Source organism: Oratosquilla oratoria, chromosome 43 (genome assembly GCF_046742065.1).
Source record: "Oratosquilla oratoria isolate Oo_2021 chromosome 43, ASM4674206v1, whole genome shotgun sequence".
In the NCBI taxonomy this organism is placed as follows: Eukaryota; Metazoa; Arthropoda; class Malacostraca; order Stomatopoda; family Squillidae; genus Oratosquilla; species Oratosquilla oratoria.
The window spans coordinates 29,430,899-29,456,485 of NC_134819.1; the positions used below are offsets into that span (position 1 = coordinate 29,430,899).

General features: G+C 41.1%; 1 protein-coding gene across 4 annotated transcripts in view; it reads left to right on the forward strand.

Moving 5' to 3' along the window:
• The first annotated feature begins 505 nt into the window (after nucleotides 1–505).
• LOC143021908 (uncharacterized) overlaps nucleotides 506–25,587 on the forward strand; it is a 35,188-nt gene continuing 10,106 nt past the window's right edge. The window contains exons 1-11 of one of the 4 annotated variants that reach the window (XM_076179731.1): nucleotides 506–639; nucleotides 1,019–1,099; nucleotides 2,457–2,573; nucleotides 7,067–7,195; nucleotides 12,587–12,720; nucleotides 16,889–17,031; nucleotides 17,639–17,724; nucleotides 18,401–18,493; nucleotides 19,279–19,504; nucleotides 19,612–19,806; nucleotides 24,581–24,723. In XM_076179731.1, the coding sequence (XP_076035846.1) occupies nucleotides 1,037–1,099; nucleotides 2,457–2,573; nucleotides 7,067–7,195; nucleotides 12,587–12,720; nucleotides 16,889–17,031; nucleotides 17,639–17,724; nucleotides 18,401–18,493; nucleotides 19,279–19,504; nucleotides 19,612–19,806; nucleotides 24,581–24,723 (1,329 nt within the window). In that variant the 5' untranslated portion in view covers nucleotides 506–639; nucleotides 1,019–1,036. Of the gene's footprint in view, nucleotides 640–1,018; nucleotides 1,100–2,456; nucleotides 2,574–7,066; nucleotides 7,196–7,559; nucleotides 7,779–12,586; nucleotides 12,721–16,888; nucleotides 17,032–17,638; nucleotides 17,725–18,400; nucleotides 18,494–19,278; nucleotides 19,505–19,611; nucleotides 19,807–24,580; nucleotides 24,724–25,587 lie in introns of those variants that run through there. The other 3 variants (XM_076179732.1, XM_076179733.1, XM_076179734.1) reach the window with 3 other exon arrangements.

The window sequence follows — 25,587 nt, forward strand, 5'->3', positions numbered from 1 at the left end:
GGTTATGCCCTTGGAGCTAGTTTCAAAATATACGTGTATACTAATATATTTTTCTTGTCATTTTTTTTGACAAGAAAAATACAAATATCAAGCCAGTAATTGCAAATTGTATTGAAGGCACAGGCATACTTACTAGTTGATAAATTATATTACAATTTAGTCCAAGTACTCTTCCATACAGTACTGAACAATATATTTCACTCATCGGAAATTTACCCAGTACAGGATATTCAATATTACATAAACACACGTGTGTTAACATGTATTTTTTGTATGAAAATACGAGTTCGGAGAAACAGAATTAATGTACTTATGTGCCAATAATGCATGCATTCGATTTAAAGCTACTCCTAGCACATTTTTCCTTGTATCTATAATAAAAAATCCTTATATCCATTTAGATATTGAACATAAGAATATATAATTTTATTGATATTATCATTCATTCTTAGTGTGTAATTATCTGTAAATGGGAAATTATATTTCCAATGCTGTTCCCGCCTAAACTCAAATGTCGTCTTTAATTCAGTGGACGTTTCCCAGAGAATCGTTGTCTGTCGTTGTTGTGAGCATTCCACTAGTGTTTACAAGATAAGGGGAATCAATATATACTTGATGAATATTCATTGTTATTTCTAGGTAAGATATTGGTATGTAATTAGATGTTCTAAGCTATTCACGTGCAATTATGTAAATTCGAAACGGATATCGTGCAACCTTCGAATTAATCATATGTACACGAATAATTTACAGTTCCTATTATGCATTGTGACTGTCAAAACAACATATATATTGTTTAGATGAACATTGCTATTTACAATAGATATTTTATAAGTAAAATTCAATGGAAGCAGTGATGTCATGATAATGATTACAATTCTATCATTACTGTTTCATGTGTATCAACATGTTCAAAGTTCACAAGATCTCAATGCATGTAATATGCTCCCATTCATAAATTATATAAAAAATCAGTTTATATTTAGATATGAGTAATTTTACTTAAATATCCGTACAGGCGTTTGTTTCAACAAATATGGCGACGACACAGACAACCCGACAATCAAAGACTTCGATTGCACAAGCCAAAACCAACACTGTAAGTACCTCAACCTTTGTATCTGTGAATTACAAATAAATTACTTATAAACAAATTAGATGCAGCAGAAGTGACAACCTATTAGAAGAACATGGAGGTTTGTACATAAGCGGGCAAAGAAATTGAATATTGAAATTGCCTTTGCAACCGTCACAGTTGCCAGATAGTAAATTTTGTCTTGGTTATGTGAAATTGCGACGGTGCTCCTGAGTTAGGCAGTTGGAATTTTCCATTTCATTTTAACTCCTTGGTCACTAAGGGGGATGCCAGAGAAATTAATAATATAACATAGCGGCAGACAATAAAATAAATAGAATCAGACAAGAAACAATGGTCTCAAACTGTCCGGAAATAGATTCAATTTGGAAGTAGGTAGAAACAACTTTGCCAACCGTGTAGTTAATGAATGGAATAAACTTCCTGCACAGGTAGTGCAATGTAGTTCAGTTCGAAGCTTTAAGAATCATTTAGATAAATACCTAAGTAAGATGCTGTAATTATTATAATTTATGTTATATTATTTGTTTTTGTTTTGTTATAATTTGTCTGTCTGATTTTCATTTATTATTAGTTATATGTCAATTTATTATCATTTACTATTTACCTGTTTGTTTGTTATTCAACTATACCAATGCATTTATTTATGTATTTTAATTGTTATTTACATTGTTATAGTTTTAATTTATTATTAATATGATTTTTTTTTTTTTTTTTTTTTTTTTTTTTTTTTTTTGCATCCGACCTAGATATGGATCAAAAGGTCTCCTGTCGGCATGCTTTGCCTTTGTAATCCTTTGTAATAGTAACTCCAATCTGAAAGGAATGTCCACCCAAGGAATGCTAGAGACCAAAGGAATAGTATGAACTATGATTAAAGTTTGAACTATGTGAAATGTAATTGTAGAGATTTTTTCTATTGTTAATGGTCTGTATGTCTATTGAATTTACTAGTACATGCATGCGGCGCTACATCACCAGTGATTACATAATGGAAAATATAGATAAAATCTTAAATGATGGTTAGCAACATAATTCAGCCCATCTTTTTGAGCGTTGAAACAGTTTAAAATACACGGTCCTTTACCACTATCCCTGCCATACATCTGTTTTGTTTGCCCTATCAGATGTTTAGCGTAACAGAATATAGGGATAGTAGAATTTAAAATTGATCATCATAATTTTTTTAATGGAGACGTCACTAATCACAAGAATGGTGGATGACTTGTTACTTCAACCCCTCAAATGTCGACTGCATGAAAAATATGCACTCAACAATTAAGGTTATTGATTTTGTTAAATGTTATTTATCTAGTTATATGTTAGTCTTACGCAAGTGTTCCCTGCATTTCATCCCCAGTGGACATCTGTGTTCCCGCCCGTGCAGAAGACAGAACAGCAGTCTTTGCTGTTCGTGAAGAAACTGATAGCTGTCAGCATATCAAGCATCACGTACCTGCGAGCCATGTTCCCAGAGGTACGTTCACACAGACTATACTTACAAGATCTAGATTTAGGATGAGTAAGGGTTTCAGTGCATTCTGCCAGTCACCCTTGTGTAATATTATGGTATTTTATTTATTTACTTATTTATATTTTAATCAATATTGTGGTGTAACTAAACACGTACCGGCTAGTGACAGCCGGTTTTGTTCAGCTCGGGGGCGAACTCGAACCAAAAGTCTCACATAGAGATTCCGTCTTATCCCGAGTCTTCGGTGTCATTTAATAAATTATGTCTGATAATATTAGCTCTCTATATAACTAGGGTTTCTCCCCCTTATAAGGGGATAGCCAATCAAAACGCGTAGCCACCCATACCAGTCCCATCCACCACACCTTGTCTTATCACACCACTTTTCTTACCTCATGAATGACGAGTCAACCCTGTCTCCCGCCCACTGCCTCGGTCATAAGCAGTGCAGGAAGGCACAGCACATCCACAGAAGGGCGGCTTCACTTGTAAAATACCTGTTCATTGTATATATACAATATGATACAGTAAGTAAAAAAATAGTATAAAATCAGACTTACCATGGATGATGGAGAGGTGTTGCTTGTCGTGATCGTATAGTGAGACTTACAGACTAAGTTGGCTTTAACAGATTTTGTCAATTGCTTCCGACATACGTTAAATGGAAGTCCGTTAAAACGAAGATTAGTGTGTATAGGAGCCGCGCGGTAGCTCATTGGGTACCGTGTCGAACTCATGACAAGGTGCTGAGTTCGACTCCCAGGACCTATTAAACAGCGGTTTGCCGCAACTTACAGGGCCTGTGTTTACTTCCTTCTAAACATATATATTATATGTATATTATCTGTGTGTCACCAGGCTTCCCTATAGACCTTTTGGGAAGTCCGCTCGGAGACTATCACAAGTTCCCCTCATGCCCCGAAAGGGAAGAAATCCGAGGCAGCATGTATGTACGTTTCGCATCACGTGGCATGTGTATTTTCGTCCCCCCCCCCCCACTTCTGCTGATACCCGGTTTCTTCGTCTCCTCTGTTCCTCCCTTCTCTTCTTCCTATTTTTATCTTCCATCTGTTTATCCTCTTTCTCCACTCCTGTCCTCTCCTCATTATCCTCTTTTTTTTTCTTTTATAAGTTCATTCTCCTTCTGCTGTTGTATTTCCCTTTTATTTTTTATTTTGCCTCTAGTTCCCCGTGTATCAGCCTCCTTCTCCACTTCCTCTTCTCCCTCCTCTTCCACGTAAGCCGATTATGGGATTTGTTGGAAATATATATCAGATTTGAGAGTTTGGATGAGAGGCTGTGCTACCATGGGCAGTATTGATGATAATCTCCCCCTGCAGGTCAAATCCCGACTTTTATATGCGACGCCTCATCAGTGGCGCGTAGTATTCTGTTTTGCAAAATAGATTTTATTCTCCCCAACTTTTCAGCCGCACCACTCTGCCATGTAACTAAGCATTGTTGCCTTTATCGGGGCTCGGAGATTTAAGCATGCCATATGCACCCCCCCCCCCCCGCCCCGCGCGCGCACACACACACACACAGTGGTAGCGTTCGCGGCCGCCACTACGGTTGTCCGGGTTCGAATCCCGCCCAGGGCTGAAATAAGTTCAGTATCGCAGCGCTGTGAGTCGTTACTCCAACTCTCGTGGGCGGAGTGTTGGGTGTGTGTGTGTGTGTGTGTCCGTGTAAGGTCACAGCATTACCCATAGATCGGTCATATATGAGCTCTGAGCTCTCTTCCGGGAGGGAAATAGCTGTCGATCACAAGTCCAACACGTGATCCAAGGCCATGGTGGACACACACACACATACATTTATGCCATCACGCGTTGACTCTTAGCGGGACTTGAACCACCACACCTCTGGTTATAAATGTGTGCATGTGCCGTAATATGTGGCAATCGGACTCAATAAGGGATTAATGAGACTCGTGTGGTACTCTGATCTTCAATTAAATTTTGATTAAATGAACTGTGATTGTGTTATATATTTTTTTTAGTTCTGATTTACAACAAATACAAGAGGAATTGTACTTTCCTCTGGTGTCCGTCGCATATATACAGTAATACATTTGCAAGTCTTACTAATGTTTATTCACCTGCTGTATTTAATGAAAGGAATGTAGACTAACGGAGCAATTCGACTGTTCCCTGGGAACACTTCAACCACCGACTCGTGGTGGTCCCTGCAGGACAGATGTGACAGAAAGAACCACCTTGCTGCCCGGGCCCAAAATATCTGTCAACTTTGAACCATATTTCCTTCACCTTTTCACACAAAGATGACAAAAAACCATTGATTGCTTCACTCCTCCTCCCATTTTATGTCTGTGGCATAGAAAGAGCCCCACACCCATGCAGCACAGACAAAGTCCAGAGTTTCTTCCCAGGAAGATCCACAGGAAAGCCCGAGGACCGCTGCCAGATGCTGTGGGGCTTCGGGTTCCCGCTCAGTGAAACTCGAAGCCTTTAGTTATTGTTATCCTTAAAATATCACTTCTAAGATGAGAAAGGAACCCATCGACCAGCAACAAGACACCGAGAACCTAAGTTCGGTGATATTCTCATCTAACGGAAGAAGAATGATGTAAAACGTCAAACCAGCGTTTACTATGGGTGTGGTTGATGGATGAATATCCACCTGAGATAGTCAGTCCTCCCGGTGCAAGTAACAGCGAAGCATCATTAGCGTCGGTGAGAAAGGTAGTTCATGACATCACTTATGTCCAGGACTCGGCTGGATTACTGGACAAGAAGACGACAACGATCAGATGCATTGGCTGCTACGTGTGTTGGAGGCACTGAGCTGAGTTGGCCACACCCAGCAGGCCACGGGAGCTGGATGGAATAAACTTCCTGCAGAGTCGAGGGCACACTTTATTAATTGTATTTCAAGTTGTTACTTATTGGATAATCACCCAAGCAATATACTTCAATATCGTACTTTGTTGTCTGCTTGTTTACTTAAATGCTCGTGTTTGTTCACTTTTACTTAAGTTCCCGGATGACGTCAGAGTTCTATTTCTGAAACATGGACGTAACCCGATTTTTAATTGCACATCGTGTAATTATACCTTACGTCAACGCGCAGGTTGTGTGTGTGTATATATATATATATATATATATATATATATATATATATATATATAAATGTGTGTGTGTGTTTTAACCATGAACGGAATGTTACAAATGTTCTTATGATTACATATATACTTAAAGCAAATAATTCTGAACTCGTCATTCGTATTGCATAAAAATATAGTTAACTCTTGGCTTCGTCCTTCCCGTGGAATTTGCAGCCTACCGACTTCGTTTATTCAATTATATATACAGGTATATATATATATATATATTTTTTTTTTTGGGGGGGGGGGTCCAGAACTGTTCATAAACGCAATAGTGCAATACCTGGGGTAACTGATTCCCAAGTCACGTCATATCCGAGGTGAGCAGTGGTCGGGAGTTACTCAGAGTGTATGTATGCCCTGCCTGCTTATCATCTCTGCACCGCGGCCGGATTTCGAATAGACGATGAAATTACCGCGCAGGAATCGGTAGCACGCTGTACCAACCGAGGTAAGGCAGGCTTCCTGTCGATGTTCGTTTTCCTGTACGGCTTCGGCTGGCGCTCAGCGACTGACTCAGAACGCGCCGACGAAGGAAATTTGACTACCTGATCAAAATATAAAGTATTGAAGTTGGTGGTGTGGTTAAAGTTGACCACTGTCTTTGTAATGCAGGGTTCCAGCCTGCTCCCACCAATGAATCTGTACCGGATGGGGAAGGAGGCTACAAGACGTGACCCAACGCTGCCTTGCATGTGACTTAGGCCGCTTTCACACGAGCGTCTCCGTACGCGCGTTCGGGTGCGTCGCGTTTTAACTTTCAATGGAGTTCATTGGGACCTTTCACACGACGCGTTTTGCGGTCCCATTGAACTCCATTGAAAGCGGCCTTACTCCTGGTGCTTCGCGTCACCCCTCTACAGTCTATCGCGCGGTATTTAAGGTACCTTGGCAGTGAGGCTCATCAGACAGATATGCGGCAGTTAGGTGTGATAGATATCTCGCGACGGACAGCAACATTCACATTTTTGCGACGTGTACCTTTATTCTGGCTGCTGCAACCAGGGGGTTTTATTCGGCCGTGGAAAACCCACCTCGCAGCGGAAGGAGTGAGGGAAGTGAACAAGGGTAGGGTGGGGCCCTTTTCGCCCCGCCGAAGAAAAGGGAAAAATTCGCCTGTGTGTCTTGTCTTGGTACCATGGGGGAGGGTTAGCCATAATTGAATAATACAGGCAGCCAGAATGAAAAGGTGTGAATCGAGTGGGTCATCCACTGTTAATTAAAATCGCCTGGCAGCAGACGGAAGAGAAACTGCCAGCACTGTACTCCACTGATGGGATCGGTATACCCTTTTCCCTTGAGGCGCATTCACATCATCATTGTCATAAACATATGTGTTCTTTCTTCTCATGTTTTATATTCTACACAGTCGGCCTATGGGGACCGAGTTGCCGAAGGCATCAACCTCAAGATTCTTCTGGACGAATCGCACAGCCCCGAAGCTAATACTCTCATTGGATGGATCAAAGGCTGCTTCGATGCTCTGGAGAAGAAATACGTAAGTACTGCTATTCATAGTGTCTATTAGATCATAAAACTACAAAAATAGTAATAATGATAGAGCTAAAGTCATAGAAATAATAGTAAAAGATCATAGTATTCACTCTTGTGTTGTAAGAGTAAGATAGTGTTCTTTTTGCATGTTGTGTGTACGAATTATGACAAAATTAACCAGAAATACGTAAGTACTGCTATTCATAGTGTCTATTAGATCATAAAACCTCAAAAATAGTAATAATGATAGAGCTAAAGTCATAGAAATAATAGTAAAAGATCATAGTATTCACTCTTGTGTTGTAAGAGTAAGATAGTGTTCTTTTTGCATGTTGTGTGTACGAATTATGACAAAAATAACCAGATGAACTGTAACGTATGTTCGGTTGTGTGATTATTTCATTACTTGATACACATTGGCAGTTCCTCATCGTTTGGTTTCTATCATTACATAGTACCATGTCTCTTGTAGAGGAACGGGGTCTCTCGATTAGCAAACGTCTCTCATGGAGGGTATGCTGTACGGATATGATGAGAGCGGGGCAGTGCAAGATGAGATGTACAGTGTTATGATTACGTCTAGTGCAGTTGAGTCTGGTCAGGTCAATTCTGTGTTGGTATTTCTTGAATGCATCTATGGCTATGCCAGTGTGATTTGTCTCTCAGGGAGTGATTTCGTGACAGAGACTTTGATGGGTAAAATTCCAGTTGCACGCAAGCACGGATATTTAACATCAAAATTTCGTTGTTTGATATATCATAGCGTAACCATTCCATAGAAAAACAGGCATTTGAAATGCAAAAACGAAAGAAGTGAGAAATATGCTTGTGTGATGCTGGAATAATACCCATGGATGACTGGGGTTGGAGTCTGTTTCGTGTTTTTTTTTTTTTTTTTTTTTTTTTTTTTTTCAGTGTTTTATTTGTTTTATTTATCATTAGTATTGCTATATATATGTGTATATATATATAATATATATATATATATATATATATATATATATATATATATCTTACAAGTGGCCGATAGCAGTGGGTTCGAATCCTGCATGTGACTGTCTTAAAATTATCGGATATATACATATATTTTTTTCTTTTAAGCATATGCTACTCTCAGTGAAGGACTGGTTTCTGAGTACATATGGTCTATTGAAATAGTTTTGGTGCATCCTGTTATTATTATCAGTGTCTTGTATTGTTGTCTTAGTTTTCTTAATTATTAGAAACCATTGTTTTCTATGAGTGCCTGTATCAAAATATGTAATTCATGTGATAAATACACACAGGAGGTCTTTAAGAGGTCATGAAAATAAATTAAGAAAAACTACATTTCTAAAGGATATTTACTTAGTTGTCTTTACTTAGTTGTATTTTACTTAGTTGTGTCTAGTTTGCTCTTAAATTCATGAATGTATTTTGCACACACTTTTTTCATCCAGTTTGTTCCAAGTGTCCACCGCTCTATGTGGAAAACTGTTCTTTTTCAGATCTCTTCTATAACTATGTTTTTTGAGTTTCTTTCCGTGTCCTCTTGTGTTTCTCTTGTCCCAGTTTAACAAATTCTCTCTATCGAGTATTTCTGTGCCCTTCATGATTCCATAGATGGTCAGTAGGTCTCCTCTCTCTCTTCTTTGTTCCAGAGTCGGTAACTCCAATTTAGCCAGTCTCTCTTCATATGACAATTGCTAGTGCAGGTGCCATTTTTGTTGCTGCTCTCTGGATTCTTTCTATTTTCTTTATATTCTTTTGTGCAAGGATGGTGTGTGGAACAAGAAGGACAGGAGGAAATAGAAGGAAGGGTAGTGAATGGTGGGATGAGGAAACAAAGAAGGTTGTAGAAGAGAAGAAGCGAGCTTTCACAGATTGGTTACAAAATAGGACGAGGGAGTCATATGAGAGGTACAAAGAAAAGAAAAGAGAAGTAAAGCAAAAGGTAAAGGAGGCAAAGAGGAGAGCAGATGTGAAGTGGGGTAAGAGTATGACAGAAAATTTTGAAAGTAATAAAAAGATGTTTTGGAAAGAAATTAAGAGAGGAAGAGGAGGCGAATCAAGTAGAGAAGAAAAGGTAAAAGGTGCAGCTGGAGAGATGATAATGGAAGAGAAGGCAGTAAGGGGAAGATGGGCAGAATATTTTAGGGAGTTGCTAAATGTGAAGGAGGATAGGGAGGGAAAGATAGTTGGAGTGGGAAATGCTAAGAAAATGAGAGTGATGAGTGAGGAAAATGGAGGAGAAATAAGGAAGGATGAAGTCAAGGCAGTTGTTAAGATGATGAGAGCAGGTAAGGCACCTGGTCTGGATGGATGCCATGCAGGATGTCTAAAAAAAGGAGGTACAGTGATGGTGGACTGGCTGGTGAGGTTATTTAATGTTTGCTGGAGAGAGGGTAGAGTGCCGGAGGACTGGAGGAGTGCCTGTATAGTTCCACTTTACAAGGGAAAAGGGGACAAGTGTGAGTGTAGTAGTTTCAGAGGGATTAGCTTGTTAAGTGTAGTTGGGAAGGCTTATGGGAGGATCTTGATTGAGAGGATTAGGAGAGGAACAGAGGGAGTCATGGTGAGGAACAGTGTGGATTTAGGACGGGTAGAGGTTGTGTAGATCAGATTTTTGTGGTAAGACAAATATGTGAGAAAGCTATAGGAAAGGGGAAGGATGTTTTTTGGGCTTTTATGGATCTGGAAAAGGCTTACGATAGGGTAGACAGAAAGGCACTGTGGGAGGTTATGCAGATATACAGGATAGGAGGAAAGCTTCTCGGAGCTGTCAAGAGTTTTTACGAGAGTAGTAGAGCTTGTGTCAGGATTAGAAATGGAGAGAGTGAGTGGTTCGAGGTAAAGGTGGGACTTTGTCAAGGATGCGTTATGTCGCCCTGGCTGTTCAACTTATACATGGATGGGGTAGTGTGAGAGGTGGTGGGTCAGGGATATGAGATGTTTAAAGAAAATGGAGAAAAGTGTGAGGTGAGCCAGCTGTTGTTTGCAGACGACACTGCGCTTGTGGCAGGATCGAAGGAGGGATTGAGGAAGTTGGTGACAGAGTTTGGGAGAGTATGTGATAGAAGAATGCTAAAGATAAAAATGTGGGTAAAAGTAAGGTGATGAGATGTACAAGGGGTGAAAGTGGCAGTAGACTGGAAGTGAGCATTAAGGGAGGGCGACTGAAGGAAGTGGATAGTTTTAGATACTTGGGTGCAAATGTGGCAGGAAAAGGTGGAGTGAAGGTGGAGGTAGAATGTAGATTGAGAGAAGCAAGTAAATGCCTTGGTGGATTGAAGAGTGTAATGAGGAATAGACATTTGGGAATGGATGCTAAGAGGAGACTGTATGACGGAGTGATTGTGCCAACAGCACTGTATGGGGCAGAAACATGGAACATAAGAGAGGAAGAGAGGAGTTTGAATGTGTTTGAGATGAGGTGTCTGAGAAGTATGATGGGGGTTATTAGGCTAGATAGAGTGAGAAATGAGGAGGTGAGGAGGAGAACGGGGGTGGTAAGGGAGTTGGGAGATAGGGTTGATGAAAGAGTATTAGGATGGTTTGGACACATGGAAAGAATGAGTGAAGAAAGACTAGTAAAAGAGGTATGGAAGGCAGATGTGGAGGGAGTGAAGATGAGGGGACGTCCTAGGATGAGGTGGATGGATGGGGTGAAGGGGGCTTTGGGGAAGAGGGGAATGTCTGTTGAGGAAGGACGGGAGAGGACAGAAGACGGGTGAATGGAGAATGGTTGGATATGGATGATGTGATGCATGAAGTGGAATGGGCTGGGGATGGGGGGTGAGGTAGTATGTGTGAGCAAAATTTGACGCAGCCCGAAGAGATTTCTCCCCGTCTTCTCCTCTTATGCATGGGGGGATGGAGAGGGGGGGGTTGCCGATTTAATGAAGCGGCCTTGCTGTGGATGTGCTGTGTCTGGCGACACTGCTTCTGACCCAGGGCAGTGGACAAGGTGCAGGGATGACCCGTCATCCAGGAGGTGCTAAGATAAGAGGGAGGGTGGAGGGGTGTGGAGTGTATTCAGGGATGGAATGGGTGGGAATGATTTTATGCCTTTTCCTTTTTGGCTACCTCCCTTGTAAGGGGAAAAAAGCCTTGGTATATGTATGTTATATTCTTTTTGGTACTGGATGACCATAATGTCACCACATATTCTAGTCTAGGCCTTGTCAGTGTGACTAGTATTTTTCTAATCATTTCTTCATCCAAATATGTAAATGCCACTTTTATTGATCTTAGCAAGTTATAGGATTTTCCGACAATTTTGTTGTTTGAGAAATATAGATGCATAAATACTTAATAGCTTAGACAGTGATTTAGCCCAAGCTAGAACAATACATGAATTCAAATCTGTGAAAATTGGAAATTAAGGCTATAGACTAAGCTGGACCTGTACATGAGTTCGAGGCTAGGTGTGAAAAATTGGAGAATATGAGACAGAACTCAGCAAGCATTGCTCCTTTCCTGTTTGCTGCAATTAGGTAAATTAGGTAAATATGATTGAGATGAAGTGTCTTAGAAGTATGGTAGGGGTTACAAGGTTGGATAGAATGAAAAAAAAGGAGGTGAGGAGGAGAGCAGAGATGGATAGGAAGCTGGCAGATAGGGCCAATGAAAGATTATTGGGATGATTTGGATGAATGGAAAGAGTGAGTGAAGAATGATCAGCAAAGATATGTGGAAGGCAGAGATGGATGGAGTAAACTTGAGGGAACAACTAAGGATGAGATGGATGGAAGTAGATTGTGATGTATAATCTAATCCATATGATATTCAAGGTCAAATTAGAAGAAAAAAATAGATCTTGTTTCCTGAACTATCAGACACTCTTCTAACATATCTGTTCTCACCCTCACATTTTTTGCACCTTCCCAATGCACCCTGTGACATTTAGACACCTCAAAGACACAAACAAATGTATTTTGTCTTCACTATTTGATGTGTTGCTTGTTTATCCCTTCATGGGACATGAATATTTATTTAAAAATTTATTTGTGTATGCTATTGCAATTCCAGTTTACAGGTTAACAGCTACAGTTGAGACCTGTCTTGATCTGTACTTTAAGGCAGACCATCATTCTCAGACCTTTATATGGCTGTCACCAGGTGATTTTATTCAGTCAAGAAAATACCCCACCCAATAAGCAATCAAACTTATCTTGATTAATGCGTGCCTTTGCTCCAGTGCGAATCCTAGATTCTTCCAGGATATGCACTACATACATACATACACATACCAAAGGCTTTTTCCCCCCGCATAAGGGAGGTAGGCATTATAAAATCACTTGACCATAGCCAGAACAAAATATATAAAATATATTTTATCAAAAGGATTAAGACAACCAGTATCTTCTTCTGCCTGCAGTCTTATAATCTTCTCCACCCTTTTGTGATGATGCAGCTACAGCAGATGACACTAGGTCTGTACCTAGATCCAGATGCTCCCGATGTGGCTGTAGAAACATATACTTTTCGGTTTTCATACTCCAGAATGGGAGAAGTTGAGCTGGACATGATGGAAGCAAATTCAAAGAAGTAAGTGTTTTCCCAATATTAGAAAAACTAAATAAAATAAAACTTGTTTTGAGTTGCACAGACTTGAGCCCTGTGACCTTATCTTTTGCTATGGTTTTCATTAACGAGACTTGTGACCTTATCTTTTGTTTTAAGTTTCACAGACTTGAAACCTGTGACCCTATTTTAGCCAGCAATGGTCCTTGAACTCTTCCACAAATACCTGGAAAGAAACATGGAACTAATGCTTTGTAATAGCATGAACCTGTTTCTCAGTTATCACCTATATTCAGTTCATCTGAACTTGACAGCAAAAGCAGGGTGGAAGGTAGAGGTGGATGGAGTGAATTTGAGGGGATGCCTGAGGATGAGGTAGATGGATGGGGGTCAAAAGGGGAATGTCTGTTGAGCAAAGAAGAAAGAAGGCAGGTGTGAGTGGAGAACAGCTGTGTATGGATAATATTTTGATGCAGCCTGAAGGGCCTTTTCCCCCTTACAAGGGAGGTAGCCAAAGTCAAAGGTAAATCCACTCCTGCCCATTTCATCCCCACATACTCCACTCCCATTCACCAGTCCGCCCTCTTTTCTTGGCTCCTCCTGGATGATGGGTCATTCCTGCATCTCCCCCACTGCCCTGGGTCAGAAGCAATGCATCAAGACACAGCACATCCACAGCAAGGCTGCTTCATTTGATCAGCAACCCCCCCCCCCCTTCCATCCCCTCATGCAGAAAAAGAGAAGATGGGGAGAAATCCCTTTTGGCTGCATCAAAATATCATTCACACATACCACCTCATCCCCATCCCCTACCCACTCCCTTCCATGTATCACGACATCATCCATACACAACCATTCTATACTTACTCCTATCTTCTGTCTTCGCCATTACTTACTCAACAGACATTCCCCACCTCCTTCCCAACACCCTTTTTACCCCATCCATCCATCTCATCCTTGGTTGCTTCCTTATGGTCACTACCTCCACCTATGCCTTCCACACCTATTTTACTAATCTTTCTTCTCTCATTCTTTCCATGTGTCTATCCCGTCCCAATAATCTTTCACCAACCCAGTCTCCCAACTCCTTTTCCACCGCCGCTGTCCTCTGCATCTCCTCATTTAGAGCACTTATAATACCCATATCAAAATGAAACCAACCACAAGAGAACCCAGCATCCTACAAACTAATTTCATTACTATCCACCATATCCAAGAGAAAGACTAATCACAGAAAGAAACATAACTAATATACTTACCTCTTCAAGCCAACATGGTTTTATGGAGGGCTTGCACCCATCTCTCGTATATCATGCAAGTGCTGGAGAGGTTTAACAATAAAACACCACCAGAAAGAACTGTAATGGTGACAGTAGATATAGACAAGGCAAGTGATAGTTTGCAGTTGCATACTCTTCAAAAATATCATGAAAATGGACATCCCTAACAACAAGATATTGTACTTGCACTGGGTAACCAAAGCTGCTCCCAGGGATCTGTGTCACCTACAAGGATTGCAAAGGCTTCTTGCTGGGTTCCTTCCATTCTGGGAGTTGGGGGATGGTCCCACAATGTAGACACCACCACACCAGGACTATGCCAGACTCCCTGCTGTCCATCCCTCTGAATCTTCTCTCCCCCTGAGAGGACAGAATCCACCTGTCCAGGCTGCAGTGCAGCCACCATCTAGCCTTTCTAAGTTACCAGAGGAGGCTGGATGACCACATCACAGATTGACCAGGATGTAATACTTCACTCCATAGTATACAAAACATTATGGAATGCTGCTTTGTACACAATCATGCACACCAACCACACAATATACGCTCTAAAAAGGGATTTGTGGGAAAACCCCATTCCAACCATGATGTTCCTCAGGGAGACAGGATTGCTCAGTCAGACAGTTTAAGAAACAACAACAAATGGTTGACAAGTTTCTTAGGTGGTAGTTACTTGGTAGATAGTACAAAGTAACCCAAAACAAAACAACCAAATTTCTGAGACAAAAAATGTATTCAGTGGAGCCCCTCACACTTGGAGAGCTGACAACAGGCAATTGCTCTCCTCGCCTTACAACTTTCAGCCAGTGACATAGAAACTGTACCACAATGATACTGCACAGACAGCAGTCAAACATTTCTTCTCAGAAAGAACTGGGAATTTCCAAGGACCATTGCCAGCTACTGTGGGTTTTCCACGTAGTAAAACTCAGACATTTGGTTGATTAATTCTATTTGGACCAAGGTTGGATGTTTGGAATTTTATCTGTGGCCTCACCATAGGTGTAGTGGAAAAAAAATTAGTAACCCTACTATGTCTTTATTACTGGAAGGAAGGGTGGCAACATCTGTGTCTTTATTGTTATCTTCAAGTTTCTGGACTAGTGGGGCAGAAACTTGTTTTGGAGAAGTAAACATGCAGAATTTTGTTGGGAAATTCTATCCATACATACACATACATGTACCAAGGCCTTTTCCCCTTTCAAGGGAGGTAGCCAAAAATAAATTCTATCCAACCTTTGTATATACTTAACTCCGAGTGTAGAGAGCACTGTAGATCATATCTCCAGAGTTAATAAGAATGAGGATTAAATTACTTGTGACAAAAGCAAAACTTATATCATTGATGTTGTTTTAATCATTGGTATTGTTTGTTGTGATTTTTGTTTTTATGTAATTCCATCCAACCTTAAAGCTTCTTGAAAGCACTGAACCTAATGAACCCCCAGCTTACTTGCTGAAGCTTTCAAATATAAAGAAAAACTCCAGTTAAAAAAAAAATAGGCAAATTAAACCAAGATTCACTTTTATATTTGAAAAGCATACAAAAGAAAAAAAATAACATTCAATTAAAAGTACTCACAAAGTAAGGACAAATGATGCACATTAAGAAGAATTCCATCAACAACCCACCCCAGCAATGCGTTTTGAAGGACCTTCACTGAACCCCTGGGGTTCGGCCAAACCCAGATTTGTAACCTCTGTTGTAAAGAGTATCCTAATGACACTCCTTGAAAGTATTTAATTTGAATGAATGATTGATTTTGTTGTTGTTGTTGTCCTTCCCTAGAATGTCTGGCTGAGCAGTCCCATCTCCCTTAAGAACGCTATGGCTGGAAAGGGGTTTTCACACAAACCCTTCACATAGTGTATATTGTGTTGTTGCTGTGTGTGATTGCGTACAATGCAGTCTGCCATAATGTGTTGTATGGGGTGAAGTGTTACATCCTGGACAGTTATCTGCGATGCAGTCGTCCAGCCTCTTGTGGTAGCTTAGAAGGGATAGATAGTGGGTGCACCACAGTCTGGCCAGGTGGACTCTGTCCTTTTGGGGGAGAGAGGATTCAGCGTGATGGATATCAAGGTGTCTGGCATGCAGCAATGTATTGTCTTTCAGTTTGTTGATGGAGCAGTGAGTGATGTGATTCTGGATATGCTTCTTAAGACTGGTTTCTGGTGGATGTGGAGGAAGAGAAGAGAGTATTTGTGTGGGTGTTCTGCTATGTAGTGTAGTGGGTGTGCAGTGGCGGCACCAGGGGGGTGCTTGGGGGGGTTTTAGCCCCCCAAAAAAGTGGCCAGCCCCCCCATTAGCCCTCCCAACTGAACTGAGCAAATTGAAAATTTAAAACACTCATTGAAATAATTTTATTAAGTGGAATTTTTAATTGAAAGGGCTAAAGATTTGTCAGCCATCAGTGCTAGCCCAACCATTAACCCCCTCCCCTTCTGAAATGAGGATAATATATGTGTATTATCATATTACTCTTAGCCCCCAAAAAATTTGCTCAGCCCCCCCTTAGCCTCCCCAACTAAAAATTCCTGGCGCCGCCGCTGTGGGTGTGCTGTGTTTATGGAGACTGCGGAAAGTGTTTGTGTGTCTCTCATGTCAAGGTGATCCTTGACTTTGAGGACTTGTTTCATGGTGTAAATGGTCTGCAGGTGTTTTATTTGTGCAGTCTGTAATTGTCTTTAGGGCTTTGTTTTGTATGGTCTGTAAGGTGTTATGGTGTGTCTCAGTGAGATTAGGGGCCCATGAATGTCTTTCTTTTAAACAATTATTCTATTCTAAAAAGAGATAGCCCGCAAAGGCAAGATGTTAGTTGTGTAATTTTTTTTTTTTTTTTTTTTTTTTTTTTTTTTTTTTTTTTTTTTTTTTTTTTTTTTTTTTTTTTTTTAAACTCTCCAAATGCAAGGGATAGCTCTGGTTCTCCACAATTATTTGAGGTACGGCGCCCAACCATCAAGCTCCTGCGCACCATCATCATCCTGTCACAGTCCCTGCAGCTCCTGCCCGAGACTGTTTACCTTTCCATGAAGCTTCACTATTTTGATGATGGTATGTTCATTGCTTTCTCCTTGTCCCTTAGTTCCTCTTACATACAGCCCACAACCAGCACTCAAGATTTTCCTCTTAGCCACACTTGTTTCCTTTTCATCTTAGCTCTTTGCAGATGAAGGGAGATCTCTGTCTCCTGTCCACTACCCGGGTCAGAAGCAATGCAGCAAGACACAGCACATAAACAGCAAAGCCATTTCACTTGGTTGGTGACCCCCCCCCCTTTCTGTCCTCTCATGTGGAAAATAGAGAAGATGGAGCCCTTCTGGTTTCATCGAAATATCATTCACACAAAACCACTCCCCACTGTCCCCTACCCCCACCCTAAGTGCTGCATCACAGTATCCACACACAGCCACCTTTCACCCATCTCCTTCCCTGTTCAATAGATATTCCCCTCATGCTCAATTGGTATAAGTATGTATGTATTTAACATAGACCAGTCATTCAGTAACACTGAAGAAGAAACCTATTGCTAAGTTATTCTAAAATGAGTACATGTACTTGATCAAAGCAGTGGTGGTTTATATTTGTAGGAATTTATCCTTTGAGAGATGCCACTGAAACTAATGAAAACATGTATAGGTTTCTTTTCTTGTCCACATAGTTACCCCACCTGACTATGAACCCCCTGGGTTCTCACCCTGCAGCATCGAAAACTATGAGTTCCAGGAAGAAGCTGTGACAATAAAGGTATAGTTGATTGTATTACTTTAATCAGTTTTATCTCACTGAAGCACAGTTTTCAGACATGTATTATATTAGTTTGGAGTTATTTTTATGTCCCTGGCTCATAGTAGTAGGAGGAGGGGAGTCATTACTATTTGTCAGCTTTCCTCATGTGAAAAAGTTGAGGAGATACAGTCAAAATTGAGAGAAGGAGATTTTGGGCCTGGTCAAGAGACTAACAGTGGTATTCTTAAAAAAAAATCTTTCCTTTTATAAATCTTATATAAATCCTTGGAAGGGAAAGATTTATATTAGGAAAAAAAATTAAAGAATACCACCGTAAGAATCTTATGGTAGTACTGTATTCTTAAAAAAATGTTTCCTTATATAAATCTTTCCCTTCCAATAGTTTATATAAGGAAAGAATTGTTTTTAAGAATACCACCGTAAGATTCAGTCCCTTAGAGGTGGACTTCCAGATAGAATTGAGGGTGTTGATGGATTCTGAAGAGAGGTAGCAGAAAAATTATTTTCTCCAAAATTAATTTTGCAGAACCACCTCTTTCAAGTACTTGTTGATCCTTACTTACCTAGTACAGTATATAAACTGATGGATATATGTAGTAACCACTTTTTAAAAAATAAGTATTTCTCATGACAGGAGTTGGTCTTGTATTGAAAATAAGGTGTATATTGCCAGGTTGGAAGTGTATCTACTGCTTTCCATAATATCAAACTGCGGGTTCGCACAGGAGCTTCACAGTTTGACCTTACTAGTAACAATCAGCTCAAGGTAGGATGAATAGTAGGTAAATGCAATTAAACAAAATAGGTATGAGCATGTTATTTGTCTCTCTCTCAGTACACAAGTAGCTTTAAGATGTCATGGAAGTAAATTAAGAAAGACCACATGTCGAAAGGATGTGAAGAAATAGTTTTCCGTTTAGATGTATAAATATGTGGAATAGCTTAGATGGTGATATAGCCCAAGCTCAAACAATACATGAGTTCAAATCTAAATATGATAATTGAAAATCAAAGATATAGATTAAGTTGGAACAGTACATGAATTGAGTTTAGGTATGTTAGAAAGTTAAAGAATAGAAGACAGGACCCAGTGAGCATTGTTCCTTTCCTGTATACTACAATTAGGTAAATACAACAGATTCCAACTGCTCTAGATGCAGCCACCACTTAGAAGACACTTAAGTGTGAGGCAGTAAAGCATTATCTCAGAGATACACACAGGATTTCTGTAATATTTAAAATTTTGAAATAAAAGTCCTATTAGTGCATAATGTTTCACAGTACCTTTAGTTTCTCAAGACTTCATTCCTTAAACTCTTTTCCAAATTGCAGAATACTTAAGAAAATTCTCTATGTAAAATGGCAGTGATGGGTGAGAAGGGTGATTTACGTAGACATGAGTATGACTAGGGCATTCAAGGTGTAAACAAATCATAAGTTTTTTAATCATAATTAATGCACATAATATGTAGAATAAAATATGCACAGAACTTGCACTTCCAATGTATGTTAGGTAGCATTTATTTAGCCATTCATACCACTACTTTCCAGCAAAAAAAAGAAGACTTAAATGATGCACAGGACACACATGACATAAATTCTTCAGTCATGGTTAGTCCACCCTCCACCTCTCGCATGCTGGACACACAGGGCCCTCTGACACTTGATAAGGAATCGTGGAATTCCCAAGAAGAGAGACTTGAGACACTGTCCTCACACATGAAACGTCATCGGCGATCTGTGCACTCGTTGTTTCCTTCTGCCCAGGAACTGCCAGGTTTGGACACTATTTTGTTTTATTAGTATCACCCCTTAAGAAACATGAAAGGTTAATGTGAAATCTTGATGCAACTGTTATCAAAAATATTTTATATTTTTTCACAGATAAAAAATTGTCTTTGAATGGGGCAGCATTTGAGAACCAAGTGCCATGTCTGTCTCCCACACTGTCACAGACTATGAGTGATGTCATTACAAACATGAAGGAGGTACTTGTGGTGCCTTCTTCACCTGACAACCACAGCACCCCTTCTATGCTCTCAGCACCAGCAGTGCCTAATGCCAGTCCTGCCTGTTCAGGTTTGTCTATTGTGCCAGTTCATTTCCTACATGAGAAAGGCATTTGGTAAGGAATTGTGACCCACTCATTTTGAACAACTTAATTGTAATCTGAAATGAAAGCAACTTTATTTTTCAAAGAAAAAAATAGCATTATCATCTATAATTTTTTTTTTTTATGCCAATTTTTGAAAAGTGTATTTGAGTCTTCTAGACACTTTCAATATTGATCAGCATAGATATTTATTAGCTATGTGAAAATGGGAGGAAATAGAAGGAAGGGTAGTGAATGGTGGGATGAGGAAACAAAGAAGGTTGTAGAAGAGAAGAAGCTAGCTTTCACAGATTGGTTACAAAATAGTATGAGGGAGTCATATGAGTGGTACAAAGAAAAGAAGAAAGTAAAGCACAAGGTAAAGGAGGCAAAGAGGAGAGCAGATGTGAAATAGGGTAAGAGTATGACAAAAAAAATTGAAAGTAATAAAAAGATGCTTTGGTGGATTGAAAAGTGTAATGAGAAATAGACATCTGGGAATGGATGCTAAGAGGAGGTTATATGAAGGAGTAATTGTGCCAACAGCATTGTACGGGGCAGAAACATGGAACATAAGAGAAGGAGTTTGAATGTGTTTGAGATGAAGTTTCTGAGAAGTATGATAGGGGTTACTAGGCTGGATAGAGTGAGAAATGAGGAGGTGAGGAGGAGAACAGGGATGGAAAGGGAACTGGGAGACAGGGTTGATGAAAGAGTATTTGGATGGTTTGGACACATGGAAAGAATGAGTGAAGAAAGATTAGTAAAAGAAGTGTGGAAGGAGTGAATATGAGGGGGGCGTCCTAAGATGAGATGGATGGATGGGGTGAAAGGGGCATTACAAAAGAGAGGAATGTCTGTGGAGGAAGGATGGAAGAGGGCAGAAGATAGGGGTGAATGGAGAGGGGTTGTGTATAGATGATGCTGTGATGCATGACGGGAAGTGGGTGGGGGATGGGGGGGTGAGGAAGTATGTATGAGAAAAAATTTGACGCAGCCCAAAGGGATTTCTCCCTGTCTTCTCCTTTTCTGCATGAGGGGACAGAGAGGGGGGTTGCCGAATTTATGAAGCAGCCTTGCTGTGGATGTGCTGCGTCTTGCGTCACTGCTTCTGACCCAGGGCAGTGGACAGGATCCAGGGATGACCCGTCATCCAAGAGGTGCCAAGATAAGAGGGAGGGTGGAGGGGAGTGGAATGTATAGGAAATGAAATGGGTGGGAGTGGTTTCTATGCCTTTTTCTTTTTGGCTACCCCATGTGTAGGGGGAAAAAGCCTTTTGAATATGTATGTATGTATGTAATAAAAAGATGTTTTGGAAAGAAACTAAGAGAGGAAGAGGAGGCGAATCAAATAGAGAAGAAAAGGTAAAAGATGTAGATGGAGAGATGATAATGGAAGAGAAGGCAGTAAGGGGAAGATGGGCAGAGTATTTTAGGGAGTTGCCTTTTTCTTTTTGGCTACCTCCCTTGTAAGGGGGAAAAAGCCTTGGTATATGTATGTACATACATACATATACCAAGGCTTTTTCCCCCTTCCAAGGGAGGTAGCCAAAAAGGGAAAGGCATAAAAACACTCCCACCCATTTCATCCCTAAATACACTCCACACCCCTCCCACCCTCCCTCTCATCTGAGCACCTCCTGGATGACGGGTCATCCCTGCACCCCGCTCACCGCCCTGGGTCAGAAGCAGTGTCGCAAGACACAGCAAGGCCGCTTCATTTAATCGGCGACCCCCCCTCTCCGTCCCCCTTTGCATATAAGGCGAGGACGGGGAGAAATCCCTTCGGGCTGCGTCAAAATTTACTCACACATACTACCCCACCCCCCACCCCTCCGCCCATTCCTCCTCATGCAGTCACAACATCATCCATATACAACCATTCTCCACTCACCTCTGTCTTCCGTCCTCTCCCTTCCTTCCTCAACAGACATGCCCCTCTTGCCCAAGCCCCCTTCACCCATCCATCCACCTCATCCTAGGACGTCCCCTCATCTTCACTCCCTCCACATCTGCCTTCCATACCTCTTTTACTAGTCTTTCTTCACTCATTCTTTCCATGTGTCCAAACCATCCTAATATTCTTTCATCAACCCTATCTCCCAAATCCTTTTTCACCCCTGTTCTCCTCCTCATTTCTCACTCTATCCAGCCTAGTAACCCCCACCATACTTCTCAGACACCTCATCTCAAACACATTCAAACTCCTTCTCTCTTCTTCTCTTATGTTCCACGTTTCTGCCCCATACAGTGCTGTTGGCACAATCACTCATTCATACAGTCTCCTCTTCGCATCCATTCCCAAATGTCTATTCCTCATTACACTCTTTAAACCACCAAGGCATTTACTCGCTTCTCTCAATCTACATTCTACCTCCACCTTCACTCCACCTTTTCCTGCTACACTTGCACCCAAGTATCTAAAACTATCCACTTCCTCCAGTCGCTCTCCCTTAATGTTCACTTCCAGTCTACCAGTCTTCCAGTCATATGTATGTATGTATGCTAAATGTGAAGGATAGGGAAGGAAAGATAGTTGCAGTGGGAGGTGCTAAGAAAATGACCATGATGAGTGAGGAAAATGGAGGAGAAATAAGGAAGGATGAAGTCAAGGCAGTTGTTAAGATGATGAGAGCAGGTAAGGTACCTTGTCTGGATGGATGCCATGCAGAATGTCTAAAAAAAAAAAGGAGGTACAGTGATGGTGAACTGGCTGGTGAGGTTATTTAATGTTTGCTGGAGAGAGGGTAGAGTGCCGGAGGACTGGAGGAGTGCCTGTATAGTTCCACTTTACAAGGTAAAAGGGGACAAGTGTGAGTGTAGTAGTTTCAGAAGGATTAGCTTGTTAAGTGTAGTTGGGAAGGCTTATGGGAGGATCTTGATTGAGAGGATTAGGAGAGGAACAAAGGGAGTGATTGGCGAGGAGCAGTGTGGGTTTAGGACAGGTAGAGGTTGTGTAGATCAGATTTTTGTGGTAAGACAGATATGTGAGAAAGCTATAGGAAAAGGTAAGGATGTTTTTTGGGCTTTTATGGATCGAAAAGGCTTATGACAGGGTAGACAGGAAGGAACTGTGGGAGGTCTTGCAGATATACGGGATAGGAGGAAAGCTGTCAAGAGTTTTTACGAGAGTAGTAGAGCTTGTGTCAGGATTAGAAATGGAGAGAGTGAGTGGTTCGAGGTAAAGGTGGGACTTTGTCAGGGATGTGTTATGTTGCCCTGGCTGTTAAACTTATACATGGATGGGGTGGTGCGAGAGGTAAATGCAATGGTGATGGGTCAGGGATTGGAGATGTTTAAAGAAAATGGAGAAAAGTGGGAGGTGAGCCAGCTGTTGTTTGTGGACAGCACTGCACTTGTAGCAGGATCAGAGGAGGGATTGAGGAAGCTGGTAACATTTTGGAAGAGTGAGTGAAAAAAGAAAGGCGAAGATAAATGTGGGTGAAAGTAAGGTGATGAGATGTACAAGGGGTGAAAGTAGCAGCAGACCGGAAGTGAGCAATAAGGGAGAGCGACTGGAGGAAGTGGATAGTTTTAGATACTTGGGTGCGAATGTGGCAGGAAAGGGTGGAGTGGAGGTGGAGGTAGAATGTAGATTGAGAGAAGCGAGTAAATGCCTTGGTGGATTGAAAAGTGTAATGAGGAATAGACATCTGGGAATGGATGCTAAGAGGAGACTGTATGAAGGAGTGATTGTGCCAACAGCACTGTTTGGGGCAGAAACATGGAACATAAGAGAGGAAGAGAGAAGGAGTTTGAATATGTTTGAGATGAAGTTTCTGAGAAGTATGATAGGGGTTACTAGGCTGGATAGAGTGAGAAATGAGGTGAGGAGGAGAACAGGGGTGGTAAGGTAGTTGGGAGATAGGGTTGATGAAAGAGTATTAGGATGGTTTGGACACATAGAAAGAATGAGTGAAGAAAGACTAGTAAAAGAGGTATGGAAGGCAGATGTGGAGGGAGTGAACATGAGGGGGCAACCTAGGATGAGATGGATGGATGGGGTGAAAGGGGCTTTGGGGAAGAGGGGAATGTCTGTTGAGGAAAGACGAGAGAGGACAAAAGACAGGGGTGAATGGAGAATGGTTGTATATGGATGATGTTGTGATGCATGAGGTGGAATGGGTGGGGAGATGGGGGGTGAGGTAGTATGTGTGAGAAAAATTTGACGCAGCCCGAAGGGATTTCTCCCCATCTTCTCCTTTCCTGCAGGGGGGATGGAAAGGGAGAGTCACCGATTTAATGAAGCGGCCTTGTTGTGGATGTGCTGTGTCTTGCGACACTGCCTCTGACCCAGGGCAGTGGACAAGATGCAGGGATGACCCGTCATCCAGGAGGTGCCAAGATAAGAGGGAGGGTGGAGGGGAGTGGAGTGGATTAGGGATGGAATGGGTGGGAATGGTTCTTATGCTTTTTTCTTTTTGGTTACCTCCCTTGTAAGTGAGAAAAAGCCTTTGGTATATGTATGTGAAAATAAGTGTACAGAATCATGGTTGGTGTTTTACTTGTGTTCTTAAGTTCACTTTGTTGATGGTACTAGGAACAGCATGTTTGATGTTAAGCCCTCATGTATTTGCTTAATTGTAGCATACAGGAAAGGAGTAATGCTCATTGGGTCACATCTACTGCCCCTTTTATCATACCTAGCCTCAAGTCCATGTATTATTCCAATTTGGTTTATATCCTTAATTTTCTGGAGATTGTACAAGTGATCTGAATATTTGTGCACATTTCTGTTAGCTATAGATATGTTTATTCCAGGAACAGTTCTTAGTAGAAGGAGTACCCAGGGCTCCACAAAAAGTGAACCAAACTTTGAATACCCTGTGCAGTGCCCTTGTGGAGTCAACATAGATGATGACCTCATGATTCTGTGTGATGTTTGTGGGTACTGGCAACATGCGGTAAGATTCTTTTTCTTTTTCCTCTTCATATTATTATTATTCTTAGAGTCAACTTATGATTATCTGTTAATTTTGGGACTCCCTCTTTGAAACATCCCCACTCCTCCATTCCAAGTTGTACTCTATCCTTCACTCCCTCCCACTCTTCTCTCAGCTTCTTGTACTCCTCCTTTTCTTTCTCATGTAAGCAATTTTTCCTTAGCACCTCCCTACCTTTTGTCCTTTTCCTTTTTCTCCATCTATCCTCCACTCTCAGCTTACCTTCCAAAAAATTACCTGATATTCCCCCACTCTCTCCCCTTAGAACATGTACATCCAAAACTCTTCCAACTCTTCTCCTGGTTACCAGTATATACTCCATTAAAGCCCTATCTACTACCCTTTCATCCACCACCCTCTCCCATGTGTACTTATGCTTGACTTTCTTCCTAAACACTGTATTTGCTATCATCTTTCTAGATGCATCTTCATCATCTCTCCACTACAATTTTTTCCAGGAACTCCACACTTCCCAGCCACTCCATCTATTGGTTCATCTACCCTAGCATTGAGATCTCTCAATACCACTGCATTGACATTTCTCCTTAAACCCTCTGTGCACTCATTTAAATCCATCCAAAAAGCCTCCCTTTCCTCTACACTCTTCTCACTACCAGGCCCATATGCATTTACAAAGACCCACATCTCCCTTCCCAGTTTCACCTTCATCCACATTAACCACTTCAGTATGATGATGCCTACGTAGGCGTTGTAAGGTGCAAGTGGGTACACGAGGATGCTGGCATCGGTGTATTGATTATTTATATATATATTTTTTTAGCTATCTCACACCTTTTATTGAACCAGTCTTGTTTCTGCTTCTTC